Here is a 17258-nt window from a genome sequence, read left to right as displayed (position 1 = left end):
GACTGTGCCAGGGATATCTTGATTTTTCCTGTAAGAGATTTGAATAAGGTAAGTCATATTAACATTAGAGACCTAAGTCACATGTGCCACATGTTGTCCTTTATTTTTCCATGTCTGTTGTTTTCAATTTTCAAGACTCTGGCTTTTACTTTTTGTAATGCGTGCTTGTGTTGGCAGTGGGGCTACTTGAGGGATTCCTTCCCATTTCAATGGACAATTTTTGTTAGTTGAATGAAGGAAGGAAGGAAGGAAGGAAGGAAGGAAGGAAGGAAGGAAGGAAGATTTGCCTACACACTGGAGATAAACCATTAGATGGTAGAACTGAGTTTCACACACACTCATCTCAGGTCAAAGCCCTTTATTTTTTCTCTTCTTTATGTTTTTTCACTATTTGGACCTACTGTATTAAAAACAATCTTTTTAAAAACATTTGGATACCAACAGATGCAGACATACTACAAATCATCTCAAGGTGAATCACTTACTATTTGTGAGACAAACAATTTTGGCCAAACTGAAGTGGCTGATGGTCACAGACCTCTAGGAAATCTAGAGTAGACATGGTCTAGAGGGGCGGGGTAAAAATCAAATAAATAAAATAAATAAAAATAAAATCTATGACACATCTGTTTGCCTGTAGAAGGCTTTCCCCATATTGCATGCTGACACCAACCCTTAAATTCAGCCTACACACCATTGTTGCAATACATTGCAATGGAGGAAAGTGTGTTAACTGGGGATAATCTCCATAAAATATACCTTAGTTGCCACTACTAATCTCAGTGTGGATCCCTCAACAAGCTTTCCAAAGTTCTTAGACTTTGAAAGCCACCAATGAAAAGGATAAACTGTTCTACTTCTAATCCTATTCCAAGTCATTTGCAAAAAAAAATACAGTAACGTAACAGAATTCATGAGAGCGTTTCCTGCCAGCTGTTAAGTAATGCATTAAAAAACTACGGAGAATTACCAAAGAACCAGGTGTTTTTATGAAAGTCATGGCATACAGATATCCTACATCCAAACTGACAGCCTACTGAGATTATGTAACTAAATTTTTAAAACTGCAAAAATTTCATCATTGCCTATATAGCAATGAAATTAACATATATTTTATGTGCATCTATTTGAAATGGTCCCCCTTGTACTCACCTCCATCCAGCTTTACAGCTCCCAGTCCACCACCGTCCTAACTTTCAACACCCCTCTCACAGCTCCTTCAAATGTCATAGCCAAATGAACAACAAAGAACATTCTTTCTAGTAGTTTGAAGATACTTTAATGAGCTGGATTAGCTAATAACTGTGAGTCATCACCATTGACACCAGTGACTACCTTTCTTCTCATATTCACCCCTTTGCTGACAAGTTATTAGGCAGCAACTAGAATGACAAGTACTTTCTATTTATGCTGCCAAATAAAGATCAATGGTTCCACAACCTTGGGTCCCCAGATGTTCTTGGACTAAAACTCCCATACGCCTTTGCCCTAGCTATACTGGCCAGGATTTCTGGAAGTTCCCAAGATTGAGAACCATGGTATAGATCAGTGGTCTCCAAACAATGGCCCACGGGCCACGTCCAGCCCATGTTGTTGTTGCCTTCAGACCATGTGCAGACAAGCAGGGGTGTGGGTGGGAATGTGCAGGTGGGTGGGTGTCTGTGCAGGCGGGCGGGTCTTCATGAGTGTTGGGGGGAGAGCGCATGTGTGTGCGTGCGTCTGTGAGGGGGTGGGCATGGGTGCATGTGCGTGGGCGGGTGGGGGCAGGCATCCAGGTGGGCCACCATGTGTGTGCATCTGTGTTTGCGTACGCACAGGCATGTTCCTGTTCCATCGGCCCTCAAAAACTTTGAAAATATCCAGTGTGGCCCTCACTATGAAAAGTTTGGGGACCCCTGGTATAGATGAATTTGTTGCCATAACAGGGCCCTCCCAAAACCTCTTCCCTGTCATGAAAAATTGCTCCTTCCCATTTACTGTTCTATGCTCCTTTCTCTAAATAAAGAGACTTGTGGTATTGACAAGAAGTGCTTCTCCAAGCATTGGTTAAATCATGTGCCACCTGTCCCAAATGTGCTATGCGAAGGGTCTCAACTGGCACATGGAAGAGTAGCTCCTTCAAGCACCAGCTAAGCCTGGGCATTTAGACTGTTACCTGTAATAATTGATCGTAGATAATAGTGGGGCATTCTCCATAATGCTACAGAAAGACAGCCTCTGTCTTATCTCTGATCACTCAACAGAGATAACAGAAAGTTCCTTTTCCAGTCTGAACAGTCCTGCAAGAGGGCATGGGTTGGTGGAAAAGACTGTCTGGATTCAGCATGTGAGGCAGAGATTCCATATCACTAACTATTTCGGGTACATGAGGTCTTTTCCTACATTATCCTCAAAAACTTTTTTGTGATTAAAAAAAATTATACCATACCAAATGTCGTGGTTCACAAGCCTTATGATTAAGCAGAATCTGATCCCAGATCTTCCCAATCTAAATGACAGCACTCGCCATGTACTTTGTCTCCCAGCTTTAGGGTGAAGTTACACTATGAAAACGAAGTAGGACTGGGTTTTTTTTTAAGTTGATTAAAAGTAAAGTAACAGTCACACAGTTTTTGGGTCCGTGTGTGCATCCTCTTGAGAAAACTTTAAATCCATTTTTAAACTGTGTTGTATATCGGTCATGGGGGCTTCGTGGGCCCTTGGAACTGTTGTATTTGTGGGTCTGTCCTGCACCTGCCCACCCCTTACACTGGCTGCCTCCCACAGTCACCTGCAGCTGACGTTTCGGTATTATTTTATATACAGTATATCTTTCAATCTAGCATAGCATAGCACTACTTATTATGACAGATAAAATAAATAAATGAAACAGATCAGACCACAAGCTTTCCCTGTAGCCCAACACACACACACACACACATACAGAGAGACCTACAGGGAGTGGAGAAGGAGCAATGGCACCAGGAGCTGGGGCTGGTGAAAGGGAAGACACACCAGTGAGTAGCAAAGAGAAAATGACCAGAGAAACAGAGATCAACAGCCTCTAGGCTTGTAAAGGAGAGAGCAGTTTCTCCCAAACCAACTTCTCTCTCTCTGCTGGCTCTCTTTTCAGAAGGTTTTCTTGCAGCCCAACACCTGTGATCCTGTCATCCATTACTTGACAAACCCCACAGAGACAATTTACAACAGAGGCATTCACATATGCCAAAATGACTCAAAATAATTTGATTTCACAAGCAATTTAAATAAACATGTGGCCAAGTAAAATACCTCACTTTTCATGCTTCACAGGCAAAAGAATCCAAGCTTCTCTCTGCATCATATAGGCAATTTTAAAATCAATTTCAAACATGCTAAATCCAATTCAAAACGTTTTCCCCATCTGCAACCAAGCCCTTAGACGGACTAGAAAAGGACTTTAAACTTGTTTTCCAACTCTGGCTCAGCAGAATTTTCACTCAAGCAGCACCAGAATGTCATTACAACAGGTGTCAGCAAAAATCAAAATCTACCCAGTGAACTGCAAGCTATTATAGCTGATAATTTTGAATTAATGAAATTAATAAATAATGTAAATTGACATTTAGTCATCATCTTCTCTAGCTATAAATTCAAGCATGCATGGATTATTTTAGGCACTCAATAAATAATGCTTCCCCCCCCACACACACACACACACACATTAATAACTTTGTCAGGCTGCAGGAACAGAGCTAGAAATTTAAACATGCTTGTTTACATGTTTGCTTGTTGTACAATAACACCAGAATTCACTTAAAACCTTTGGTTTGTTCATTCTTGTTTCAGGGGTGAACAAGAAGTCGAAATAAAGTTGAAAAAAAGTTTAATTACTCTCCATAAGGTTAGTTGCAGGAGAGTCACTGCTTAAAACACTGGGTCAGGAAAGAATTCAGTAAGATAAAGAATTATATGTGAAGGACACGCAACAGTTATACTAAGTGTCCATGGCTAGAGGTTCATGCAAAAAAGGATTTTCAACTGCTTTATATACAATAACAGCCCAACATTGATTGCCTGTAAATTTCTTCCTTCTTAAAGCACATTTCAAACTCAAGTATTTTGCAAAATTCTTGGGCCACCCGTGTGAAATTTGGTGTTGTAGGAGGGGCTGTTCTAGTTTGTGAGAAAGAGGCAGATTGGTCCTCTACCATATGTATTTTCTTTAGTATCTTACCATTCTTCTAGGTCTGGGATCCGTGGCGCAGTGGTTAAATCGCTGTACTGCAGCTAAAACTGTGCTCACGACCTGGGGTTCAAATCCCAGGTAGCCGGCTCAAGGTTGACTCAGCCTTCTATCCTTCCGAGGTCGGTAAAATGAGTACCCAGCTCACTGGGGGGCAATGTGTAGCCTGCGTGATTAAATTGTAAACCGCCCAGAGAGTGCTTGAAGCGCTATGGGGCGGTATATAAGCAGCACGTTTTGCTTTGCTTTGCTTTAACTTCAGTATTAAAGTTAAATACAACCATTATGCATCCCTAGCTGTTGATCACATGGGATGATACCTTATGGCACAAAAGTCGATGAGAAGAAAACTGTAAGAGACAGCTTTACAAAGATTCAGAGAAACTACAATATCAGGGAAGGAAACTTATTTGGTTGGCAGTGCCTCCATTAGCATTTCTTGCCTATGTCCTCAATCCAAACACAAGCACTTCAACTTCTCCTGACAGATGGAGTAGAAAGATATGGCGGTCATATTTCTATTAAAGTCATCAATTTCTCTAATAAGTCTATGGAAAGCTCTCAGTTCCACCACTGGAGACAATTCAGCACAATTCTGAACATGAGAGATAATTTACCTAGGCAAATCTATGTGGGTCCTTATCCCTTTCCATCCCATTTTTTTCCCCATACATATAGCATTTCATTCCAACTGTTAATATTTAGGGCACTCTTTGGGATGTTTCCACTGCCTTGATAGGTGAATTGGGTGGGTGTTTGGAGGGGATGCAACTGCAAACGTCAGTGTTATCCTTAATCTGTAATTTATCTCTCTTGTGCTGTGTGAATGCATGTATGACATTTCGGCTTCAGTAAGCAGTAAAAGGCTTGCATCAGTATTAAATCATAACAAAAGAGAAGAGGCTGACCAACTTATTAGGTAATCACTTTTTAAGTAGACAGAGAAAATATTTAGATATCCTGAAAAGCTAGTCAACAATCTTGCTGTCGACATGGTGTGACATCAGAGAAGTCTCAGGGGTCCAAGTATGAATATGTCTTACACTAAAGCTGATCCTCATATTTTTAAAGGCTCATTTGAGTCAAATTTCATGTAGAGATCCTCTGAAGTACAGTAATCATATGGCTACCAATACCAGCACTGAATATCTACTGCAGGACAGCTCTGATTGCTTCCAAAAGACAGCCAAATTTCACCTGCTTTGTGGTGCCTCTAAAACCATTATCCAGATGAATGAGAGCACACTCTGGAATAGGATGAAATGTGCTGGTGGGTGGGAGCTTCAAAAGAAGCTAGGAAACTGGTGATGATAATATCCGTTCACCTTCCACTAGATTAAAAGGCTCTTCAGACAGAAGAACCTATTTGCTTAAGTAAACAGCAGCACTAACCTATACATCCCTTGCTGTTGTTACATGGCATCACATAGCTTCCAACTTGTGACAACTCTAAAAGGGGTTCTGAGGTAGATGAGATGCCATTTTTCTCCAGTGAGTTTTCATGACCAAGCAAGGATTTTAAACCACATCTTCTGAGGATTAGTCTGACACTTTCTCCAAGACATCATGCTGGCACTGTACACATCCCTATTCAGATACAAATCCCATTAAGCTCAACTGGGCCACCCAGGTTAGGGTGGATATAATCCTATACCCACTTACCTATGAGTAAGTTCCATTCTATTCTGTGGGATTTAGTTCCATTTAGGCTTGTACAGAATAGCACTGTGAACCTACCTCGCTATAATTACAACCAATAATGGCTCACTATTTCCATGAGACGGATCACAACTATAACTATATATGCTCATAGTTAAAATGAGGTCTTCTACATATAATTGGACTTGCATCTCAGTAGACATTACAGTGGTGCCTTGCAAGATGAATGTAATTTGTTCCACGGTTAATGTTGTCTTGCGAAAAATGCATCTTGCGAAATGCGTTTTCCCATAGGAATGAACTGAAATTTAATTAATGCGTTCCTATGGGCAAAAACAGTCAGAACAAAGTCAAATTTGGTTTACAAAGGGTTTATTAAGTGCTCTTTAAAGCCATACATATTGTGCAGATGATTTAAAAAATTTCAATCAAAAAAAACTTTAACTTTTTGAACATCATAGAAAAACATTTAAAAATCAGGAAACATGAGGCCGGAACAAAAAACGGAAAACATTCTTCTTGCGAAGCATGGGCGTAGGAACATTTGCCTTGCAAGTCATCAGCCCCCTTGCCAAAACCATTTGCCTTGCGAGTTTTTGTCCTGTGAGGCATTTGTCTTGAGAGGCACCACTGTATATGGAATTTGCTCTCTGGGATATTTAGGGTGCGGTCTAACATTTTTATTAAAAGAGAAAGGGTACAGGAAGGTAGTGGCACATTCTCTTTCACTTTGGTCTTGAAACAGCACCCATCATGCCTCTTAATGCTTATCCTACCACAATTCAAAGATGTGAGTAGGGCAATGCTACTTGTATTGAGGATGTAAGCAGGCACACTCACTGAGGCGATTCTAGTCACATCAGGGTCTATTTGGCCACTTACTTCCAGTTGCATTATTAGCTAGTCGTTCAGCAAAATTACTTTTTGTGTACGAGTCTACAAAGTGACAGAACACCAACATCTGCATATTGGCTGCAATCCAGAGTGCTTCCCGGCAAACCCATCCTATCTGGCCAACACCTAAGCAGTGTGTCTATAATTACTTGTGGCAGATACTGGAAAACCTAAGCCAACAGTAAATTCAACAACTGAATCGACTTTTTAAAAAGCGTGCTGTAAACCATGCTTTTGCAGACATTCTTAGCCAAGTGGTGAGAATGTTTCAGCAACCATCTTACGAAGTTTAATGCATGTTACTTGTGCCCCCCTGAATCATAATTGTAAACAAGAAAAGCCGTAGGTGATTTGTCATTTTGAACTTAAGCATTAATTTTGACACTTGATAAATTTGCATTGCTAAATTAATTTAAAAGTGCCTGTCACATCTATTTAAGAATAATTAAGGATTTAACACCAGACTAGTTTATTTGTTAAGCACAGGCCTATTACTTTTTTTTCTTTTAGAATATCTACATATTGTCCCAATAATTAAGGTTCACTGGGCACTTTACATTAAAATTTTAGGAAGAGAGAAAAACAAGCATTTTCTTTTAGATTGTATATAACTAGAGCAAAAGAATAAAATAAAAACCCACAACAAGGATAACATTGTGAAAAGCATTTTAAAAGACTTAAGCTTTTACAAATGAAAGTCTCTATGAATACGAAGGTTTTTGCCTGCTATTGAAAACTATAGTGAAGTTTAAAACTATAGCAAACTATAGCATCAGATGAGCTTCTGTTTCCCAACTACAGTGGAACCATAGAAAGGTTCTGTCTGTAATCTAATAACCATCCTATATTTGGCAACATCACTTAGGCAGTGGTCTCCAACCTTGGGCCTCCAGATGTTCTCAAACTACAACTCCCAGAAGCCTTCACCACCACCTCTGCTGGCCAGGATTTCTGGGAGTTGGAAGTCCAAGAACATCTGGAGGCCTAAGGTTGGGGACCACTGACTTAGAGGATCTCAGATAATGGGGTCCAGGAATATAGACATACAGGCATGTCTATATATAAACTAATCTCAGTGAATTCAGGTGACTTTATTCTCATTTAAGTCAGTACAGCATTACAATTCAATATGGCAATCCAATATTCACACAATGTCAGGATCAGAGAGATGCTGCTACTATGCCAGCAACCACTATCTCCCATGTTCAGCCAAGAAGAGCACAGGTGGAGTTAACGACGGTCCAGCCTCATGGGGCCGGACCGTCCGCTCACCAATCCACCACGGATGCAGACGGCGTGATTCTACAAATGGCTCAGCAGCGCACGATCCACTCACCACTCCTGGCAGGAGGTGGGAGGACAAGCCGCACTTCAAGGTTGAAGAGTGGCAAGAGCTGCATAGCCATTCGTAGAATCGCACCATCTACATCCGCAGCAGATTGGTGAGTGGACCATCCGGCCCCATGGGGCTGGACCCTTGTTAACGCCACCTGTGCAGAGGGATATTTATATTCGAATACCCCCATCTCTAGAGAAAACAGAAGTTAAAAAGACAAAAACGTGGTGGCACCTTAAAGACTAACTTTTATATTCTTTAACGTGAGCTCTCATGACATCTGATGAAATGGAGTTGTCCATGAAAACTCATATTAAAAAAATGTAAAAGTTGGTCTTTAAGGTGCCACTACATTTTTGTCATTTTCATTTCCATTTCATTTTCACCTATAACGCACAAAGTAAATGCATGGGGTTCTGATTCCCCCACTATGCTTCCTTGAGAAGGTCTGGCCTTGATGGTCCATAGGGACCCTTCCAGCTGATTATTATTATACAGTACTAGTAAAATGAAGGCTCTCCCAGACTGAACCAACCAGTAGAAAAAAGGTCTGTACTGGAGGGGTAGAGCAACAAATGGCAACTTCAGGTACACGAGTCAAAGCAAATACTATCCCAAACCGAGGCAAAATATTTTTGCACATGAGATAGAAAATCCCAGAAGCTTCTGCCCCCATCTCCAGTAGTGAAAAATAATGTACAATAACAAATTAAGGACCTAAAAACTGATAGTATTTCATAGCACCTAGAATCTCTTGCTTAGGGCAGACATGTTACTTAGTGTCTATTTTATTTATTTAAAATGTTTTACCCCACCTTTCTCCTTAAAAAGGACACAATGTAGCTCATAAAAAGTCAATATTTAAAGCTAAAATGGGAAGTATACAAATTCTAACAGGGTCAAATACCACAGTAAAAAATGGTAAACAAAAGCAACACCTAAAATGCATTTGAAGTAGAAAGGCACAATAATCCATTCAAAAACTCCAGTCAGGCAGCCAGTCACTAAGACAGGGGTGGGCAATTAATTTCTATAAGGGGGCCACATGAAAAATCTGAACTGTGTTCGGGGCCGAACCAACTTTACTTAAAAATAAAATGAAACAGTGATGTTATGATTGCTTTCATTTTAAACTTGTTAATCTTCACAAATACTAAAGAGGTTTTTTGTGGCATGTTAAAGATAAGCAACTGATCAACTTTAGACAAAAAGCTATAAATGGTTTTGATGTTCAAAACTGTCTGCTGGCTGGACAGGAGCGGCTTGCAGACCGTATGTGGCCCTCAGGCCGCACTTTGCCCAGATCTGCCCTAAGGCAAAGCTTGCCTGAAGACAAAGGTCACTGTCTGCTTCTGCAATGAGAACAGATATGGGAGCAGCCTAGCTTCCCATGGGAGGGAGTTATAGAGAAGGCTCTGTGTCCCCACCAAACACATCTGTAAAGGTGGCAGGATCGAGAGAATGTCATCCCCTGATGAACTTAACACCCAAGCAGGCCCCTAAAGGGAGACATCTATGGCTTTATAGGTTGCAACCAGGATTTTGAAAAGATTAGGCACACTCTAGGATGGAGACTGAGCAAACCAATAGCTTTGGCCCTACAAAGGCCAACCAGTCATTTTGGACCACCCCTCCTTTCTGACAATCCATGTGACCATTCACAGCCATTTTGTTGGCAGGCCAGTCTTGCAGTATACGTGCCAGCAAGACTTAGTGCCCTGCTCTATTACATTCCTCTCCATCCTCAACCAACTTCTTCAAGCAATCCAGAGCACCATCTGTCCTGCTTGTGCATCATGAGACCTTTGCTCCTGCAAACAGAGAAAGGAGGCAGCCATCAAGATTCCCTTGGGCTTCCATTACAAAGTCCAGATCCCATTGAAGATGGGAGTGCAAAGAAAATCTTATCTGCCACTTTCTTGTAACAAACACCGTGAAAGCCTTTACTGAATGCCAGTCAAGGCTGAGGAATCTCTGAAAAAAGCCACACGTAATTAATTGCTTGATGCTCGCCTTGACAGCACACCTATGCCTTTTGTGCAGTGGCTCAACGGATAGCAGAGTACCGAGACGCCTGCCTCAGCTCTATGTTTTTAACATCTTGGTAGGATGTGCAACTCTGGCCCTACAGACATTTTTGGTCTAAAATTTTCCTTCACCCTTCACCCTCACAGCCAACTGTGAGAAATTCTGGGAGCTGCAGCACAAGAATATCTGGAGGGCTACAGCTGCTCAACCCTGATTTACAGTGTAATTATCACACCATGATTTGTGCCCATCTCTAAGGAGCAAACAGGCCAACAATCTACTTGGAAGAAGTCTGATAAGCCTAGAGATCAGGGACCCAGGAAAACACACACACACACACACACACACACACACACACACACACACACACACACACACACACACACACACACACACACACACACACACACACACAGTTGGACCTCGACTCCAACAATCTACTTGGAAGAAGTCTGATAAGCCTAGAGATCAGGGACCCAGGAAAACACACACACACACACACACACACACACACACACACACACACACACACACACACACACACACACACACACACTCTGTTGGACCTCGACTCCCATCAGCCCTGGCCAAGACAAGGCATTGGAAGCTGCAGCCCAACCCCTTCTGGACGGCCACCCATTTCATTTCCCCTCCTTACCACACCCAAGTTACCGATGCTGGGGTTTCCCTTGTGGTTTGCATGGAACAGGGGTCGAGAGAAGTTCTGTACTTAGAGAAGACAGGCCTGAGGCATATAAGAGACGGGTTAGCCCCCGCAAGAGGTTTTCTGTTCAAAAAACTGAAATGAAATTCATGATAGCTCAGTGGTTTAGGTAAAGTCAGAAGTTGGGATTCTAATTGCCCACAATGCCTCCTTGACGGGGGCCGGGCTCTATGACCCATAGGGTCCCTTCCAGCTCCGCAGTTCTAAGATCATCATCATCATCATCCTTGGCTAGGCCTGAAATCCCCAATCCATCTGTTTCTCCCTTCCCAGCCCAAGTAACCAGCTGCAGTGCAAACAAGGGTAAGGTCATCTCTCTGGCCAGACTCTCTGTTTTACTTTTCCCTCGTTGCGCTCCTGCACTACGACATCCTTGGGACCCTCGTGGTTAACACAGGGAACTCTTACCATGGATAAAAAGCCAGAGTAAGTATTAAGAGTTGTAATCCTGTTTCACACACACACACACACACACACACACCATTATGCACAAGTGGCAGAGAGTCAAATCAGGGCTCACCCACAGAGAAAGGAGGCTGGTGCGTTGTGGGGGGGGGGGGGGAGAGAGGTGAAAGGCTGAAAAAGAGAGAGAGAGCAAAACCCCTGGCATGTGTTTTTTTTTCCCTGCTCAGAAAATAGGAAAGGCACAAGAGGAGGATTTCCTGAAACAGAACGCTCTGCGACACCGCTAATGTATTATTTGGGTTGGAAAGCAAAAGCCCACTTACTTGCCCAAAAGTGAAATATGACCTTAGCTAGCAAGAGAACAAGAAGCGGCCAGTTACCAGCACACACTTTGCAGAAACCACAGCTCTCCTGACAAGGCAATTTCCGGGCTGCGTTGCCGGAAAAAAAGAAAGAAAGAAAGGAGTCGAAGAGAAGAAAATAAATAAATAAATAAAAGCCAGCTCTCCCTTCCCCCGCTGCTCTTGGACTGGGGGGGGGTGAGGAGAGAGAGCGTCTGTAATACGTTGTCTGATTGGTGGACTGGCCGCGAGCCGTGACTGGCAGCCGGAGCGCTCTCCCCCCTTCTTTCCTCGCCCTCAAAGGCACGGGACGGGAAAGCCTAAAAGAAGGGGCGGGGAGGCGACGGCGGGAGCGGGGCCCGGCCCACTGCTGGCCGACCCGCCTCGCTCCGGAGCTGGCGCTCCTTGACTGCCGCCGCCGCGGGATGGGCGTTGCAGTCGGAGACTTAAACGTCTGAATGCAACTGGACACACACAGAGACAGAGAGAAAGAGAGAGAGAGAGAGAGCGCCCCGCTGTTATAGACCAGATGGGCGGGGTATAAATCAAATAAATATAGGAGATCTTTGCTTTGACAGCACCGATCTCTCAGTTATTATTTTTTAAAAAAGGAGGAGGTTTAAATGATTTAAGTTGCTTAACTTCCATAGTAGGATATAGGAGCCTCCCGGAACATTTGCTCAAGTTAACATTTAAGGGGCGTATTTATACGCACTCAAGGCGGGACGGGCTTAACGATCCTAAGAGAGCTCTGAAGCTAAGCGAAGCATTTCAGGAGCAGTGTTATTAGTTTTGCTCCACTCCCCAGTGAGATTCCGCACCTGGGAAGGGAATCAAACCCCGATCTCCCGCGTCCGTCACTCTACCCGCTGCACCACACACTACACAGGAGGCCAACGTTAGAGGACCCTTCTCCCTCCAAACGAATGAAAATTTAAAAAAAAACAATCAAAATGCTCAAAACTGCTCAGTTTAGGATGTGTTTCTTGTGTTTCTCTGCTGCATGTGAAAATGAAGAAGAAAAAGAAGCGGTGTGGTCCATGTGCAGAATCCAGAATGAGGACTAGACAAGGATTTTATTGGAATGTGAAAACATCTTACAAGTCTAACAAGAGGGCGGGGTGTTGGGAAATGTCAGCTTGCAGGACTTATTTTATTTATTTATTTATTTATTTAATTTATATGCCGCCCACTCTACCCAAAGGTCTGAAAGCTGCTTTGAGGATTTAGGAGTTCAGGAGAATATTTGAGAGCCAGTTTGGTGCAGCAGATAGAATGTCAGAACACGACTCAGGAGACATGGGTTCAAATTCTTTCTTGGCCACTGAAACTCTTTTGGGGGGGGGTGTCTGGCAATGGGAAATCACTCCTTGATCATCTCAGATACTTTGAAAAAACTATTAGGGTCACCAGATCCTGCATACTGTGTACTGTAGCAGCTGTATATGTGCAGTGGGAAGCACAACCCATGGGAGCTTCCTGGCCTTTGGATGTAATAACTGCTACACTCATGTGAAAAAGAAAGTACGCCCTCTTTGAATTTTATGGTTTTATGTAGCAGGACATAATAAAAATACTCTGGTCCTTATTAGGTCTGAAAATGAGGTAAATACATGCTCAGATGAACAATGTAAAATAGATAATGGCACGGTGTAATATGTGTTGTTGTTCATCTGAGATTGTATTTATCTAATTTTCAGACCTGCTGAAGACCAGATGATTTTTATTATGCCCTGATATGTAAAACCCTATAATTCAAAGAGGGTGTACTTTCTTTTTCACATCACTGTAGGCCACACCTTAGTTCCAGTTGAATACTGAATAAAAAATATAGCATCACTGTATTTAAAAAGTTTGCTGTATGTTTACACAGCTTCAGGCTGAAAGAAGCAGGATTCTAGTGCGGAACCAGGGCATTAACATTTGCAAGAGAGAGTAGAATTCTAGATTTGTGATACGACATTTTAAACCAGCAAATTCACACGCTGTGAGGCCATTTCTTTTGTTATGTTCCATCAAGTCACTTCTGACCCTTGGCAGCTCTATAAACACAATACTGTAGTTTGGTTCATTTTACATAATTGTCATGTTTCATATCTGTGTACTTTCTGTAGCAGTCAAATATTTATTTATTTATTTATTTATTTTAAAAGGAGAGTTGGGACTTGTGGAAAAATATGGATGGAGAATGGCTATTGAAAGACAAGAAAAAAGTGGAACAATCCACACTAACATGAGCAGCTACTTCAATTTAACTGGTTCTTACTGGGCTTTAATACCAGTATCATCTTCAGCAACGACTTAGATCCTTGTCCAGGTCCATAATGTGTGATTTCAGTTTTCCAAGAAGGCTGTTAAAAGGGCAAGGGCCGTATTCCACTCAAATTTCTTCTTAAAAGTGCACTGCGAGGAGCCTGGTCTTCTCCATGCTGTTTATGTTCTTTCTCTCTTCCCTCCCCATCCTCACCCCTAGATCCAAAATTAGGATTGCCCTGGCTGGAAGACTGATGGCTTAATCAATGATTTTGCATCAGGAAGTTAAGGAAGATTCATTTCTAAGGTGAACAGCATATTCTCCCTGATTTTCCTGGGTTTTTTTTTTCTTTCCTTACTTCTAAACACATCTTTACTTCAACACATCCATAGGTGTCCTCCTTCATCCCATTAGTGGCTTTGCTCTGCCCCGTGGTCAAACCCAAGACAAATAAGTACCCTTGATTCAGTTTGTTTTTACATACTTGCTCCCAAAACAGTATAGTTCCCTAGGGCTTTTATTGTGCTTTACCAACATTTTTTTTCTCCCAAAAAAACAGGGATGAAGAAAGTTTTGTCAAAGTGTTATTCTGTGCACAGTAGGTAGAAGCTCAGATTTCAGTATTCTTTCCTGCATTCAAAACAACAACAGTGTACAACAGCTTCCCCTTGACAAAAGAAAAGAAGGAGGGTTCTATCCAGCAGAATAGTTTATTATCCACTGCTGGAAACAAATGTGAGATACCTTACACAAATGTACAATATTGAAAGGACACAGGCAGAGAATGGCATTCCCAAAAGGAGTCAAGTCACTCTCCCATGAGATTTTGCTGAACATGTACACTGACTCTGAGGACAGAGAGTCTCAGAAGCAATTATGAATTCATGCTGAATGCCAGACACACCCAGTGAGCCTGTGGCGGTGCAGAATACACATGGGCTGCTTCACATTAAACTTAGTATACATGTATTTAAGCTGTTCCAAAGGCCTTCTTTGGAAGATCTACAGTAAATCAATTTTTAGGGGGAAAACACAAGCCCCTCCCTGACTCTTTATTCCTTTATCGTTTTCAATTTTGCCTGCTGAATGGAAGTTCTTCGCTTTCTCGCTTTGTAAATGGAAAGAAAGCCAACATCAGCAGTTGTATAAATCAATGTTGCTCTAATTTGGCCTGCTGCCTATATGACCACTAATGTCAGGGAATTTAGTGGTTCTAAATAGGAGGTGGCATCTTTGAAATATTCTCTTTTACAGAGTTAGACCTGATGTGACACTTGCTGGAGGAGAAACTCTTTGCATAAATCTGTCTTAAAAGGCTCACTTAATCATACTGTATTACTTCACTAGGACTAGTAGCCTTTGAGGGCTGAAGCCCCGACATGTTGAAGAATAGAGGAAAAGGTCATAGAGGTGAGGGTTCTGTTAACCATTGCTGTACAGGGCCCCAGTTGGATTTGGAGGCTCTGAAACAGTGTACTTATTGGCAGCATTTCCTCATTGCAGAAAGTGTGTGCCTCTTGCATTGTTCTGTTCTCATATATTCAGCAGTTCCAGAATGTAGTGCCAGTGAAAAGATAAGGTGTATCTGTGTTTCCAGTTGTCCTTAGAATATGGATCATGGATCTGAAATAACTTTGAGGATCTCTATGGTTCTTTCTGCAGAAACCATAGCCATTACCAGTAGAGCAGAATGAGAGTTAGGGAGCCATGCAGAGTCTGCTGAAATTGGATGGGATCTTGATGCCAAGACATAATTGCTGTCCTCCTCCCAGGAAAGCTAATCTTCAGGGATAACACAGGAATCAAACAAAGGAGGCACATTTTGCTCCAAAATGTTGAGATAAAGCCTCTCCCTATCAGACCACGTGCTTCTAATGTTGGCCATCTCCCCTCCTGTACAATTACCCAAATGGCTCAGACCTCTCTTTTTAGAGGGACTTTTGGACTGTACCATCCTATATTTTAGTTTTTAGTTGTCTGATGCTACACTTTTAGATTGTTATATTGTTTTTTACTTGAATGCAACTGTTTCTACCATTCCTAATAATATTAAGACATTTGTTGTTGTTTTTTTCTCAAAATAAAAAAGGTACATGACTATCTTTCAATAAGTAAGGTGAATAGGAGTGGACCCGATGCCACTGTGTAACTTCTGTAAGAATCTACCATGTGGGTTATATGCATGATTGACATGCTTATTACTGAGTCGAGAAGGAAATAAGAACAACCCAGATCAAGAGTCATAAATGAAAAGAAGAGGGCTGTACCCAGGTGAAGTGTTAGCGTTGCTGTGTGCCATTAAGTTGCCTCCAACTTACAGTGACCCCCATGCAGGAGCAATCTCCAAAAGTCCAGTCATTAACAGTCCTGCTCAGCTTTAGCAAACTCAAGGCCACGGCTTCCTTTATTGAATTCATCTGTCTCATACTTGGTCTTCCTCTTTTCCTGCTGTCTTCAACTTTTCTAAGTACTATTGTCTTTTCCAGCAAGTCTTGTCTTCTTGTGATATGCCCAAAGTATGACAACCTCAGTTTCATCATTTTGAGTGAAGCAAAGCACAATATAGAGCACATCCAGAAGTCTCATATACAATCCCTGTCATCTCCAACTGAAAGGATCTGGTAGCATGTAATAGGAAGGACCTGCTTGAGATTCTTGAAAGATGCTACGTAAGTCAGTGTCAGACTAGCCTCATCCTCACCCTATTTAGGGGCCCCATTATCTAGATTTACATACCTGTGTGTTTGGCCCACAGGTAGGAGATCCACTGGCATAGGCAGGCCAATTCAAGTTCAAAAGGATTTATAGACAGCTCAGTCCTACTTCAGAAAAAGGCAAGCCAGAGGCATCGTCAAGGATACAATAAGAGAAAGTCAGGTCCTACCGATCAGTAAGTCCACAGAGAGCAAGGGGCTTCCCAACCAAGGGAATGTATGATTAAGAGTGAATAAGCAAGAAGAATCCCATAGCAAGATAAACTATTCAGAGTTATACATTGCTGAGTAATCACAATAAGAATCAGGAATCAAGAATTCAATATCTGGCCAATAACAATAGACATGGGATAGACACTGGATTCAGCAACTTGCCAGAACCATTTCTGAGACTCCTGTAGTTGGCTTGCTTAAGCCACCCCAGACCAAAAAAGCAGCCATGGCTATATTAGGTCTCCCTGTGAAGAGACCCCCCTCTTACTCATGATGAGATCTTTAGTCCAAGGAGACTTCCTTGGAAACAAGCAAGTTCTCCTGATAGCCTACAGACCCCTTCTTGGATTCTGAGGCTGTGCCAGCTTCCTCTAGAGATCCAGCCTAATGCACATCAGAAATCAGGGTTCATGGAGCAGCTGGCTTATCATTATGCTCAGAAGACTTGAACTCTTCCTCACTAAATTTTAATTTAATTTAATTTAA

The 17258-nt window shown here is 42.0% G+C and overlaps 1 protein-coding gene across 18 annotated transcripts in view; it reads right to left on the bottom strand.

The window, feature by feature from the left end:
* Window positions 1-11829, bottom strand: part of FGGY (FGGY carbohydrate kinase domain containing) — a 224458-nt gene extending 212629 nt beyond the window's left edge. For 4 of the 18 annotated variants that reach the window (XR_012086424.2, XR_012086425.2, XM_072997694.2 and 1 more), the window contains exon 1: window positions 11574-11781. Coding sequence is in view for 1 of the 18 variants with exons in the window: in XM_072997695.2 (XP_072853796.2) it covers window positions 3276-3282 (7 nt within the window). In the remaining 17 variants the exon portion in view is untranslated. Of the gene's footprint in view, window positions 1-3270; window positions 7974-11573 lie in introns of those variants that run through there. The other 14 variants (XM_072997696.2, XM_078392925.1, XM_078392926.1 and 11 more) reach the window with 10 other exon arrangements.
* Window positions 11830-17258: the final 5429 nt, after the last annotated feature.

This window comes from Pogona vitticeps, chromosome 4 (assembly GCF_051106095.1).
Source record: "Pogona vitticeps strain Pit_001003342236 chromosome 4, PviZW2.1, whole genome shotgun sequence".
NCBI classification, from domain to species: domain Eukaryota; kingdom Metazoa; phylum Chordata; class Lepidosauria; order Squamata; family Agamidae; genus Pogona; species Pogona vitticeps.
Note: the sequence above shows the minus strand (reverse complement) of the source record. Positions and strands in the feature narration are given on the sequence as shown.